At 54.8% G+C, this 14273-nt stretch overlaps 1 protein-coding gene across 15 annotated transcripts in view; it reads right to left on the bottom strand.

The window, feature by feature from the left end:
* NCOR2 (nuclear receptor corepressor 2) overlaps window positions 1-14273 on the bottom strand; it is a 237237-nt gene that overhangs the window by 145884 nt on the left and 77080 nt on the right. For all 15 annotated transcript variants that reach the window (XM_027567024.1, XM_027567022.1, XM_027567025.1 and 12 more), the window contains 3 exons: window positions 13485-13702; window positions 6572-6699; window positions 4355-4532 (listed from right to left, as the gene is read on the bottom strand). In XM_027567024.1, coding sequence (XP_027422825.1) covers window positions 4355-4532; window positions 6572-6699; window positions 13485-13589 — 411 coding nt within the window. In that variant the 5' untranslated portion in view covers window positions 13590-13702. The remainder of the gene's footprint in view (window positions 1-4354; window positions 4533-6571; window positions 6700-13484; window positions 13703-14273) is intronic.

Raw genomic sequence — 14273 nt, forward strand, 5'->3', positions numbered from 1 at the left:
ACCTCTAGAGCAATACTCAGAAAGGGTGTGTGTGTGTGTGTGTGTGTGTGTGTAACTGCTCCCCAGTAGGAGGGATGAGCTGGGGGACACAGGGACTGCAGGCATCTGACCCCACAGATGCCAAACCAGAAGCCGCTCACGTACCCTGGCAACTCCAGGCCTTTGTACCAGCTGTGCCCTCTCAGGACTCTACCTGTGTGCCACCTCATATCAGACTCACCATCCATGCCCCCACGCCCAACCCTTATCTGAGCTTCGCCCCTTCCCTCTGTGCGCCACAGCACTTGGCTGGTCTCCCCCAATAGCCTCAATCATTTCTCAGCATTCTTGAGATGAAAGGTTTTGGTGACATGGTTCCCAGAGCCCAGTCCTATTACCTGCTGTAGGAAACATCTCTCCTGCCTTGCTCTGATCTTCCACCAGGACCAAGAAGGAAGGGAGAGGAGAAGGGTGAGAACAAGAACTGTGGACAGGAGGCTTTCGGTGCCAGGACCCCCCGCAACAGTTCATCTAATTCAGGGATAATTCTCAAAATGACATGAGCAAGGCTGGTGGTCCAGTGGTAAGAATCTGCCTTCCAACACAGGGGACTTGGATTCCATCCCTGGTCGGGGAAGTAAGAGCCCACGTGCCTCAGGGCAACTAAGCCTGCACACCGCAACTACAGAAGCCTACACGCTGCAATAAAGAGCACACGCTGCAACACAGAGCCCAGGCAGCCAGATAAAGAAATAAAAAATTGTAAATAAAATGTCATGAGGGAAAAGATTTCCGTCCCCAAAGCTGACAAGGGCGGCAGAGGGGTCGGATGAAGCAGTTGGCAATGACCAGGAACTACTGGAAAAGTTGTTGGAAACTTTTTCTTAAAGTCTTGATGGGGAAAAGCTGTCTTCTTCAATGGTTTCTTCCTCAAGGTGCGGGCTTGGCTTTTATTCTCAGCAAAACTGCACAGACGGGCCCATCAACTGACAAAGTGTGGTCTCTCCATATAATAGAATATGATTCAGCCATAAAAACGAGTGCCATACAGACCCATGGTACAACACAGATGAACCTTAAGAACATGATGCTGAATGAGAGAAGCCAGACATAAAACACATATCGGATGATCCCATTGATATGAAGTATCCAAAACTCGTACATCCATAGAGACAGAAAGCCGACGGGTGGTTGCCAGGGGCTGGGGAGGAGGAAGTGGCTGTTGATGGGTCACGGTTTCTTTCTGGGATGATGAAAAATTCTCTGGAACTAGGCAGAGATGGTGCACAACTCCGTGAATGTACTAAATGCCACTGATTTGCTCACTTCAACCTGCTTAATTTCATATTATGTGAATTTCACCTCCATCTGACTAGAAGATGCACACCAGAGGGCAAAGAGTGCTTTCTGTGGTGCTGAGTTTTCCAGGAATGGGACTGGGGGAGCCCGGCTACTGGGCCTCCAGATGGTTCTCCCAGTGGCGGCTAGCCTTCATTTCAGTCCAAACCCGCAGGAGGAAAATAACAATCCAATACCTTTACCAGTCGCTAGGTAGCAGTTGGCACCATTTTCCCCGTCAGATGCCCTTGGCGTAAAAATTCAGGCCAACGTGGAACAGAAAAGCTCATTATGTAAAATTACAGACACAGAGGTAAGCAAAAGCCTTGAGGGCTGGAGAGGACCCCGTGGGGCTCCCCCTTCCTCCGTCTCAGACCCAGGAAAGGGCAGGGCCAGGCTCGGGCACCCACAGTCCACTCCTCCAGTCACCACGATGGATTCCAGGACAGGCAGGGGCTTACTCAAAGGCAGAGAGATAAATAGTTCTTGTCTGGAAATGTGGAAACACAGGGAAAGCTCTTTTTGTTGACCTTGAATGTGGGAAGAGGAAGGCCTGGAATCTCAAATTGCCTTCTTGTTAACAAGACCACATGCAAGATGGCAGAGCCAAGAAACGGACAGAGACAGGAACCCAGGGACATGTCACCTCGATCAAGCTGTGCCTGAAGCCAGCAATGCTGGGATTTCAGTTATATGAGCCAGGACTCCTGCTTAAGCCAGGTTTGTGTGGGTTTTCTGTCCCTTTCAGCCAACGGGGCCCCAACAGACAAAGAGACTTTCAGAAATGGTGCTGTTTGTGATGATTCTAATGTCCCCAGAACCAAGTCTGGTGAAGTTCAAAGGAAGCCTCTGATGCCACAGGACTCCAGAGGCTTGAGGGCAGGGAAGCATTATAAAACAGAACATTTTTATATGAAAAAGGAACACAGCCGGAGGGGAAGGGAGCAGTGCTGTTTAAAAAAAACAAAAAACAAAAAACCCATCAAATTCCTATCTCACGCATCCAGCTAAATTCCACACAACAGACGCAAAAAACATCTGAACTCCTTCAGAGTTGTGTTTCTCCCCTGGCTTCTTCCCTTGCCCAAAATGCGCTCATACTTTCCAAATGCTCTTAACAGCCCGGAGCAATTACAGGAGTTGGTCCAGCCAGGCCCCAACACTGGGCCCATCACTCCCCCACACCCATGAGGTCCAGGAAGGGAAGAAACAGACAGAGACAGAGAGAGGAGCAGAGACACACAGATACACACACACATCCAGGCAGAGAGAGACAGAGAGACAGAGACAGAAGCAGAGACTGAGAAAGACTCACAGAAGGAGAGGAAGCACCCTAGGGCACTCTAAGAAGCAGAGGGATAAGCAGAAGGACTCACAGAGCCCCTGTCAGGCCCAGAGACCCTCAGAAGGACCCGCAGGCCTGAGGGCTTGGAGCCCAGTTCTGCAGAGCCATAAGGCAGGCAGCAGAGGCCTGATAGGGGCTGACCAGAGACCCGCACCAGCCAATTCTCCAGGCAGAGACAGATGTGAGCACAGGGGCATGGCCCACTCAGGGCTCTGGTACCTCTGGGAGGACATCAAGCCTCCCTGGTTATGGCGCTGTGTCCCCCGCCACATGCACCCCGCTCCCCTACTCCCCAAGACCCTCTTCAGGGAATAGCTTTTCCAACAGCAACATCCCTCCCAGGAGGCTGAGGGGTCTCGGAATCTAAGAGGAGGATGCCAGCAAGGGGATGGCAGGATGGCAGGCTCGAAGGGCCAGAGGGACAGCCCAAGGCGGGGATAGCATCCTGGGCAGACCTGGGCCACGTGGGCTTCAGGGCCCACTTCCCACATTCCAGTGACTGCCGGCGAGTGGCTCTCTCAGCCTGGGGTCCCCTATATAAAAGGTGATTATAGGAACTTCCCAAGTGGTCCAGCAGCTAAGACTCTGTGCTCCCAGTGCAGGGGGCGTGAGTCCAATCCCTAGTCAGGGAATTAGACCCCACATACTGAAACTAACGATCCCACATGCCACAACTAAGACCCAGCGCAGCCCAGTAAAAATATATACATTTTAAAAAGATGATCGCAGATCAGTCTTCATCCAACTGCGATGGCACAATGGAATTGACAGTCAGATGTACCCGGCCCACAGGCAGAGACTCCATCCGTGTTAGTTTATCATCATCATCATGACCAACCCAGGAACCCCGTTTCCTGCCAGTCCCCCTACTAAAGAACCTGCGTCAGCCTGAAATCTCACTATTCAATCCCATCCAGTGTCAGGCAGAGAAGAAGATCCAGCAGGTCCGAGTGGACCACCTCCCTCCCCTGGACTGGCTCCCAGTCCCCACCCACCCCACTGAGGCTGCAGTAAGAAGAGCACTGACCTCACTCAGCAGCTGGGCAGCCGTTAATGAGCTAAGGTGTGTCCCCGCGGTCCTGAAAGACCATGACGACACCACCCAGCACGTGCAGAAAGGACATCCATCGTGCAGCCGGCCAAGGACAAGCGTGTCACCTGGCCACGGTCCCTGCTGCACCCTAGGCAGTGGCAGGGAAATGACAGCCTCTGAGGCAGCTGGCTGACCCTGGGAGACAGAAGCGTCTGAACCACTGGCTGCGATTCCTCCATTTAGATGGAGACCAGAAGAGCTTCTAGGGGTCGGTCCTGAGGTTCACTGGAATGGCAGAAAACCTCTCCCAGCAGCAAACTATGGGCGCTTTACCTATGCACATTCTCCTCCTCCATCTCAGCTGACTCTCTGATTAAAGAAGAGTGAAATGCAAGAGCCCTCCAGGGCACTATGGTCCCCAAGGGCGGGAAACACTTGGGGGCAGAAAATGGGGGTAGGGGAGATGTTCCTCTCCAGCCAAGAAACAGCCCACGGAGCCAAGCTCATCCCTAGACCCTCCTCTCGCTGCCCAGCCTCTGCACACCTTGTGCTCAGTCCCTCCTCCCAGCCTGACACACCCACCCAATTCCTTGCACCCCGCCCAATCGTAGCACCATCCAAATCCTTGGAGCCGCTCCCAGCTGGGAGCCAAGCCTTACCTTGGACAGGTCCTCAGAGCCCCCAGGCTGGCCAGCGGCCAGCAGGGGCGAGGGCCGTAGCAGAGGGTCGGGCAGGAGCTCCAGGCGAGGGCGCTTGCTCTCCAGGAACTCCATCTCTGACTTGCCCAGCTCAGGCAGGTACGAGTGGGACTCAGGTCGCAGGTGAAGCTCCTGGGACCTGTTGGAGGTGGGGGGGGGGGGCACACATGACATCACATCTGCTGCCCTCCTTGCTGAGAACGGCCATGAGCCACGCCCTCTTCCACCCTGCAAGGAGTGTCCATCTGCTCAAGGGCACACAGCGAGGCAGGACTCAAACACAGATTTGTCTTCCTCTGAGTCAGCATTCACTGACAATCTTTATAGCAAGAGAAGGTCCTGGTGACTGCCTGCTCCTTGAGTGTGGTCCCCAGAGCAGTAGCATCAGCCCCTCTTGAGGCTGATTACAAATACACAATCTTTTGAGTCCTATCCCAACCTGCTGAATCTGACTCTGCATTGAAACAAGATCCTGGGTGATTCATAGGGAAAGTCTGAAAAACACTGTGGGTCTAACACAGATGTTAACACACGTGATGCTATTTGCACATCACTCACCCAGAGCAGATTATCACTAGTCTATCCCAGCACTCTGGCTGTTCAACCTGGCCTTGCCCCCTTCTCAACTCAGCCTAGCAGTCTTACGCAGAGATAGGAGCTGTCCAGCCTAATCACTTGTGACTAATTCTCCTTAACCCTCCTCCCTAGTGGACCGAGAAGGAAACTGGCCCAGAGAGGTCATGGCCTTGCCTGAGCACACACAGCAGACCCAGGACTCCTAGCGTCCACCTCCAGCCACTGCTGCTGACCAGAGAGTCCAAATGCTGCCCCTGCTGAAATGCTTTTCAGGTTCATATTTTTTTCCCCCAATAAACTCAGAATAAGAATCCAGATGCATTTCCCCATCCTCAGGCCCTGCCTGATCTGGCCCCTGTTCACCTTGCCTGCTGCATTCCTGGCCCAGGGCCTTTGCACTGGCTAAGCTGGACCACAAACACACACCAGCTCTTTCCATGTTAGTTCTTCTCCTTCCTGTCTTAGTGCCCGGGGCATCTCCTCCTAACAGCCATCTTCCTGCCCAGCAAAGCTCGAAACCCTCCCATTGGTTTCTGTGAAGTTTACCCTCTGGATCCCTAATCACCTGTTAACCCCAGCCACCCGACCTCCTTGCCTCTCTGGAACAGTCCAAGGACATTCCCCTCTCCAGGCTTTTGCACATGCTGTTCCCTTCACCTGAAATGCCTTCACCCCGCTCTCCGAATGGCTGGTCACCCCACTCTCCAAATGGCTCTCTGAATGACTGGCTACTTAGTGCCAAGTGTCTCTCCCCTGAGAGGCCTTTCCCAGCCACTCCAGCCAAATAGCAGCCCTTCCCCGCCCAGTAGGAAATAAGTCGCCTGCCCCATTTTAAAGTCATCCTGGGTGTTTGCTGTATGTCCCCTGCTAAGACCATGGGCTCCCTGCAGGCAAGGCTGTCTGTCTAGGTGCCTGTGGGCAGCCACAGCCTATAATATAATAGTTCATCACGTGTTAGAAGCTCAAGACTCTCAAGAGTTCCCTGGTGGCCTAGTGGTTAAGGTGAACCTGCGTGGCCCAGGTTCAGTCCCTGGTTGGGAACTGAGATCTCATAAGCCACAAGGCACAGCAAAAAATAAAAAGGCTCAGGACTCTTAGCAATGAGTGCTATTACTGTCTCAGGCATCTTCAGGCTCTCTCAGGGCTCTGGCCTGTCCTGACAGCCTCAGCCCTGGCCCTGCTGGGTCCCCACCTGCCACGTGGCCTGCTCCCGCCCACCTGGATTTCACAAAGGCAAGGCAGGCCCAGAGGACCTCGTCTGCCAGCTGAAGGATGGAAGAAGACTCAGAGAAAAAGGGATGATGACAAAGATGGGAGGGAGGGGGAAGGGAGCTCCCTGTGTGAAGCCAGCTGCAGGCACATGCCTCCAAATCAGCAACCCAGCCCCGCTCCCCCACTTGTAGGTGGTCATCCCCTTCTGCCTGGGCCACACACCCAGGGACCCCTGCGGGCCCACAGTGGGAAGTCCGAGGGGCCACGTGGCTCTTCCCTGCCCATCTCCAGCCCTGCCCCAGTCACAGGCTGACACACCTCCAAGAGCTCCCCACCAGCACAGGCCTCCACTTCCCCATCTGAGCAATGGATGCGCAAGCCCCTACTCACCTTTCATTCCCGGGCTGAAATTCAGACAGCAGGGAGGGCCTCCTTCGCTGGGGCTGGATGATGGAGCCAGGCGACAGGTGAGAGGTGTAGTCACGGGGGTGGTGCGGATATTCGAGCAGCCCAACATCCTGCAGCAGAAGACAGGCCAATGAGCGCCCACCCCACTGCGGTGCGACCCACACAGCGACCCAGGCCCAGAGCCCCCTGCCCGGTGCTGCTCCTCCACCCGGGGAGCCTCCCACGTCCTCTCCCAGCCCTCAGTCCCTGTCCTGCCAGAAGGCATTCCTGGGGCCAGTGGCCACCAAGAAGTGACCCGTTCAGCTAAAGGGCGCCCCACCCTGTCCCAATCTCCCAGTCCTGCCGTCTTTCCCTATGAGACGACCAAGCCCATGTGTTAGCAGAGAAAACCGGAGAAAGGCACAACCTGCGTGTCTGTCTCCAGTGCAGGAGACACAGCAAGACATGGGTCAGGGGAAGCGGGTGACGCAGCAAACACTGACAGTCTGCAAGGCTCAAATACCAGGTTCCAAAACAAAGCACCAACGTGGGAGTGCCCCGTTTGCAGAGAGAAAACCCACACACGTGTGTCGCATACACAGGCACAGTTCAAAGTCAAAAGGATAAACTCCAGGCAAAACCCTCCTTCTTCAGTAATGTGCCATCATCACCCATTATCATCTGGGGGAAAACAAAACACTAACGAATTAGATGTGCTCCGATTAGCAACTACACGCTGACTGGAGACACATTAAAATGTTAAAAAAAAGAAAGATTGAAACAAGAAGTCTTTCAAAGGAGAAAACAGGACAGGCTTCCTACTCGTACCAGTCCAAATCGATTACTTCTGTCTGCCGAGAACATTCACGCTGTGGGTGGCAATCAGCTAGTGATGTCTGGCAAGAGTAAGGCTTGGGAAAGCGTGGGATGGTAGGTGATTTATTTTCTTCTTGGCACCTTTCTGAATTCTCCCAATCTTCCATAAAAATCTAGTCATTCTTTTGCTGTCTGGCTTATTTTTTTAAAAGCTGTTATTTCTGCAAAGAGAATTAGATGATACCACGTAGGTGTGTTGGGAATGGATGTGTTTCAGACCCTCCAAAACAACAGCATGTAAGAGGCTGGGAGGCTGGGAAGCTGGAGGGGATGAGTAACTAGAATCAAGAGGGATCCTGTCAACTTCAGAGGCTGGAAATGTTGAGGGAAGGGCCTTCCTGGGCAGCCCAACGTGGAAGCAAGAAGCTACAAGGCCTCAGGCTAGAGGTAAGTGTCCATCACTCAAACCCTCTGAGCCTCAGTGTCTTCACCATTAAAATGGATGCCTGAATTCCCTGGTGGTCCAGTGGTTAGGACTCCACTCTTCCACTGCAGGAGCAAGGGCTCTCTAGTCCCTGGCCAGGGAACTGAGATTCCCACGTGCCACATGGCGTGCAAATAAAAGAAAAGAAAACTGAAATGGATGCTTGACCTGGACTGAAGGAGGCCTCTGTGCCTCCAACCACAAATCCCCCTTAGCTCTCCAAGGATTTCCCTCAAGGCTGACGGCAGCTTCCAGGAGGCAGAGGAGGGCTCGGCCTCCCCCGAGCTCCCCACACTCCAGGATGTCCACCAGGTGCTCTCAAAGGGGGAAGTAGAAAGGGCTGGGGGGAGTGGGTGGCAGCCTCTGGGATCCCACTGGCGAGGCTGCCAGGCACGGATCTGGTGTGCACACGCGCGCCGAGGTGTGAGAAGAAATCAGCAAGCGCTGCAGTCTGCCAGGAGGAAAATTCCCTCTCACACAAAAGCAAAATGAACAAAGCCACAGAAAGGCAGACAGTCCAATCCCTCGGGAGAGGGCCCGGGCAGGATGGCGTGCCTACCGCCGCCAACTGAGGCGGAGAAAGGCACGTGGCGCCTGGGGCCCCTGAGGCAGGGGCATGGGGCGACCACTGCATGAACCCTTCTGGCCTCAGTTCCCCAGTTTAAGAGTCAAGCAGGATGAGCTTAGAGCACAGTCCCTCCAAAGACCATCTTGGGGGCCACCCACATTGATCTCTACCCTAGGGCTCTGAGTCCAGGGACCCCAGAGGGTGCCTCGATCTTTATGGAAAGGAAAGAACTGGGGAGACCCCAAGAGAGGCTGAAGGTGAGACTCATTGTGATCCTAGGAGCCTGAAGACACCAGGCACGCTGGCTGGAACCCTCCAGACACGTCTCGCAACATGAGAACCCTCCACGTGTTTCAAACCATTCCAGGCCCGCCTGCTGCCCCCATACATGTATGTGGCCCAAGCAGGCTCCTGAGTCCGTGACCCTTGGTCTGGAAGGAAGCGCTGAAGATGAGCAGATTCAGATCCTTCTTGAGAGCCTGTTGACAGCACCGCAGCATCTGAGCGCATGGCCGGCACAGTCCTGCCGGCCTCGGCCTAAACCCGTCCTCACGCCCGCAAACTGGGTCACGTGCAGAAGGCCCATGTATCCGTTTGTGACAAACTGGAAATGAAACAGACCGATCCTTCCCACAGAGAGCCTGATAAGCACTGATCTGGGGCCAACGAGGCCCAAGGCCAAAGCCAGGCTCGGCCTGTCTCATCAAGTGTCACTGGCACACGGCCACAGCCACTCCAGTACGTGTTGGCTGAGCTACTTTTCGCGCTGGGACAGCAGCAGCCACGAGTCATTGTGACAGAGACCGCATGGCCCGAGAAGTCTGAAATATTTACAGAGAAGGTTTGCCAACCCCTCCTCTGGAGGAAAAGCCTGCCGTGTACCCTGGGGGCCACTCGGAAAAGGATGCTAACGGGCACGTTGTTGTCATGACAGCAGCAGCATCAGTCATCAACACAGCACTGTATCAGTCACGCTAACCTTCCCAGGCGTTGTGCGCAGGCCTCAGCACGTGTCAACTAACTTCATCCTCAGAGGCTTAAAGAAGCTACCTGCGATGCAGGAGACCCAGGTTCGATCCCTGTGTCAGGAAGATCCCCTGGAGAAGGGAATGGCTACCCACTCTAGCGTTCTTGCCTGGAGAATTCCATGGACAGAGGAACCTGGAGGGTTACACTCCATAAGATTGCAAAGAGTCGGACATGACTGAGTAACACTTTCAGAGGCTTATGACTACCCTCACCCAACAGACAGAGAAACTGAGGCAAGGGGTGGTCAGGCCACTAAACTAGAGTTTCACAGCTAGGACATCACTGAAGCAGGACATGAATGCAAGGGGTTTAGCTTGAGACCCTGTGCACTTAAACACCCTTCTAACACTAAGGCACAGAGAGATTAAGTAACTTGTCCAAGGCCACACAGCAGGAAGGAGTGGCACTGGGATTCAGACCCTGTGTCTTTGGGCTTTAATGCATTCATTCAGCTCAAGGCTTGAAGGAACTTAAGAGAGCTCAAGAGGTCCCAGGGGACCTGAGGGAGACAGCAGAATCGAGGTGGCTTGTAGAAAGCAGGAAAAGAGACAAGAAGGGGGGAATGTGTTGGGACCCTCAATCCTGGGAGACCGTCAGACTCCAAGACCCTCGGGGGAAAATGTGGGGTCCTGATACTGTGGGGGAGGAAAGCCAAGACCACAGAGATGGTGAGAATAGGACACAGAGAGGTTGTGTGGGAGGAGCAGCTGGGACTGAGCAGGCCACGTGCACAGCACTATGGAGAGAGGCTCTGAGCGTGCCTGACGCCAGACCGGAGAAGTACACTTGAATTAAGCCCTCCACCTGAGCCAGGCATAACACAGCAGGCGGCCTGGAGATGACGTAGGTCGAAGCACAGGCCAGCAGAGGAGGCTGCTCCCAGCCCCCTCTCAGAATCCAGGCCCTCTTCAGTCTCCCGCCAGCCTCCCAGGAGGAAAGAGAGAACCGCCATGTGCAGACACGGCCCTGGGCACCTTGCAGACATCTGCCGGTGATGCTCAGACCCACAACAGCCATATCACAGATGGGAAAACTGAGCCTGCCCCACGCAGCCCAATGTCACTCAGCAAGTTGGGAGGGACAGGAATTCAAAGGCACATCTGGGCATTCTTGCCCTGCCCCTCATCCCAGCATCCCTGCCTCAACTATTGTACAAGGCGCTGGGACCCTGGGTCCCCATCTGGCCCTTGAACCGGGCATTTGTCTCTCTGTGCCTTTATTCCCCTTATCCTTCACCATTTGTCTTTCAAAGACTCGGGGTGGAGGAGGGAATTCTCAGAAACTCTGTACAATGGCCTGACAGTAAGGGGTTAGGGGCTCAGGGCTGCAGGGGGACCCCCAGATTACAGTCCCAATGCTCACCTCCCACCTGCCAAAGAAAAGCCCTGGACATATGCCTGGGAGAGCAAGACCCCACCACCTGCCCTGGACACCCAGAAATCTTGCTTTTAAAGCCTTCCCAGTAACAAGCAGGGGCCCGCAGCTGGGCCACCCCAGCGCCAGGCAGGGTGGTCAGGAAGCGGGGCCCCACTGCGGTCACCACACAGGATAAGGATGCCCCACCTCGTAGCTGTCCAGGGCCCCGCCCACGCACGGCCTCAGCCTCCTGCCCGGAGGAAGTGACCACTTGGTTCTGCCCAGCCACACCCTGCATCACTGGCAGTCCAGCAGGAAAAACAGAAAGTGTCTGAGATCAGGTGGTGACTCCAAAGGACTGCAAGAGGGCCGAGCTGGGGCAAAGGAAGGGTGGGATGGCAGGATGGCAGGGCCATGCGGACTCAAAGACTCACCCAGGGGGTGGGGTGGGGGGGGGAACCTCCCTGAGGGGGAAGGGGAAGGGGGAGGGGAGGGCCCCCGCCCCCCGCCAGGCAGCTCTAATGACGATGACAATTTTGCAATTGGACACATGTGCCATAATGCTGTTCCACAGATCATCACGTTTCATCCCCAGGAGAAACCAGGCAACAGATGCTCTCATTACCCCATTTTATGGATGAAAAACCAAGACTCAGAAGCGTTACATAACCCATCCTATTTGCTCACCTGCAAAATGTTCACCCTGGAGCAAGGGCAACTGTATACACAAAGAGCATAAACAAAACCCTCGCCCTAGGGACTTCCTTGGTGGTCCAGTGGCTACGACTTCACACTCCCAGTGCAGCGAGCCTGAGTTCGATCCCCAGTCAAGGAACTGGATCCCACATGCTGCAACTAAGACCCGACATAGCCAAATAAATAAATACTTAAAAAAACAAAATAAAGCTTGTCCTGCAAGCACTCAGTGGATGAGAACACTTATTTTTGCTGTTGTGATCATGACAAAGCTGATGATGATACATAATAATAAATGATCCCCAGGAGCATAGTCCTGGGCCCTGGGCACACAGTAGGTGACCAATAAACAGAAGCATCTTTTTCACAGGGGCTCAGAGTCCTTCCCTGGTGGCTCAGTGGTAAAGAATCTATCTGCCAATGTGAAAGATGCAGGTTCAATCCCTGGTCCAGGAAGACCCCCTGAAGGAGGACACGGCAACCCACTCCAGTATTCATGCCTGGAAAATCCCACGGACAGAGGAGCCTGGCGGGCTACAGTCCATGGGGTCACAAACAGTCAGACACCATTTAGCGACTAAGCATGCATACACACAGAGTCCTGAAGCTGAAGCCGACTCTGCCTCCTCACAGTGATTGAACCTGAGGCCTATTATTTAACCTCCCAGCCTCAATCTCCTCGTCTGCACAATGGGAGGATAACGTGAGGTGCTCTTTCATTAGGTTGTTTGTGAGAATTCGACCACTCCATCCAGAATGTGCCTGTTGACCACAGCCAGCTCTCAAAAGCATCTTGGGGCCCAAATTCTCAAGAGGCCCTCAGGCTGGGTCAGTGGGCTCATATGCAAAAACATCTCGATCACGGAGGATGGAAAAGCCCTCCCATGCCATTTCCTTTCAGCGTCTCAGGAGGAGGGACCACGCCACCCGAGAAGAACACACACAGCATGTACAAGCCGGGGCCAGCACAGCCAGCTTCAACCCCGGCTGTGACTGCAGATCCTCACAGTCCCTCGCTGAGTAGCTAGGAGGTCCAGCAGGCGACGCCCAGGACTCTGAGGGCCCTCTGGCAAGCCCCTGAAGATGCGGTATATAGTAAGTGCCCAATAAGTGCCAACAGAGCAGAACCAAAGCTCATCCTCGGCGCCACAGGCAGCTACAGGTGAAGTCAGGAAAGGGGGCCCCCACTAGGAGCTGGACAGAGTCGGGTGCCACTCAGCAAAGCTGATCAAGGAGACTTCTCTGGTGGTCTAGTGGTCAGGATTCTAGGCTTCCAGTGCAGGGGGCTTAGGTTTGATCCCTGATTGGGGAACTAAGATCTCACATGCCACATGATATGGCCAAAAATTTTTTAAAAAACCTGACCAAGGTCATATCTGCTCCCTCCCCAGCAGGCTACCACCCCCAACATTGGGGCAGCTCTCCCATGAGCAGAACCAACCCCCTGGACCTCCCCCATCGCTGCCCCGCTCATATCAGAGATTCAGAGAATGACACGTGCTGGCCTTGTCATCTGGAAGCTCTGAGCATCACTCAGTGAATAGGTTCCAGGCCCTGAGGATTGAGGAGGGGAGGGTCTGCGACCCACAGCCCCCAGGAAGTCACTTCAATCCTAAAGCAGGGTAGCCTGGTTGAGGCTGGGCCGACAGTGTATACAGCAGGAGCTCCACATCAACAAGCAAACCCCACAGCAGACCCAGAGGCAGGGATCGCAGCTCAGCCTGGCCCTGGGCTCCACCTTCCCAGCTTTAAAGTGGGAGCTAAGAGATTTTCCCAGATGTCCCGAGGCCTGGCAAGGCCACAGATGTCAGTGGTATCTGCCCTGTCACCCCACTTCCCCACGGGGACAGTGAGCCCTGGCTGGACACCATCGGAGCCACACAAGCACCAACTCCAGGGAGAAACAGAAACCCAGTGACAAAAGAAAACTCCAAAGGTGACCCCAGGCGAACATCCGTGCCCCTTACCGTGTGCGGCCGGGCGATCTGAACAGGGTAGGAGATGCCGTGGGGCGGGTAGCGGGGCTCGGCGGCTCGCCACGTCTGTGCCACAGGCTGCGTAGATCCCGACATGGTGGTGGGCGTCCAGAGAGGCTCTTGGGCCCCTGTAATCTCCCTCTCAATGGTCAACAACGATTACAAGCCAGTCTTAGTCATCTGCTTGCAGACCACCCTGTCCCAGGCACCTGTGAGAACAGAAAAGAAAGCAAGATCAGCCATGGGGCAGCTGCTCCTGGCAGACCTTGGAGGGGCCCCAAGTCCTTCCTGTGGCCCCTGTGAGGGAGCGAGGGCAGACAGGGGTCTTCCAGGACCCTCCTCCATGCCACTGACACGCTCCCTGCCCACTGACAGCAGAGGGAGACACCAAGTGGTGTTTGAGGCCCCTCCAAACCACAGGCCAGGCCAGCAGCTGCTGCACACGCCATGTGGATGACAGTCGTGCCCTCCCCCACTGCTAAGGTGCTTGCTCAGCAGGCATGGGAACCCCAACTCTACAAGTGCTGCCCTACCTCACTTATGGCCCCCAAGCAATCTCAGCCCACCCAACTGCACCCCGTGGAACCCCAACTCTGCGGACACTGCCCTCACCACCCCTGTGGTCCCCAAGAACTCTCAGACCACCCAACCTCACCCCCATGGAACCTCAACTCTGCGGACACTGACCCCACCACCCCAACGGCCCCCTAACACCCTTGACCCACCCAATCTCACCCCAAGTCCTCTGCCACTTTGAGTCACCAGGGCAAAGTTCCCCAA

The sequence above is a fragment of the Bos indicus x Bos taurus genome, chromosome 17, assembly GCF_003369695.1.
Source record: "Bos indicus x Bos taurus breed Angus x Brahman F1 hybrid chromosome 17, Bos_hybrid_MaternalHap_v2.0, whole genome shotgun sequence".
Lineage (NCBI taxonomy): Eukaryota > Metazoa > Chordata > Mammalia > Artiodactyla > Bovidae > Bos > Bos indicus x Bos taurus.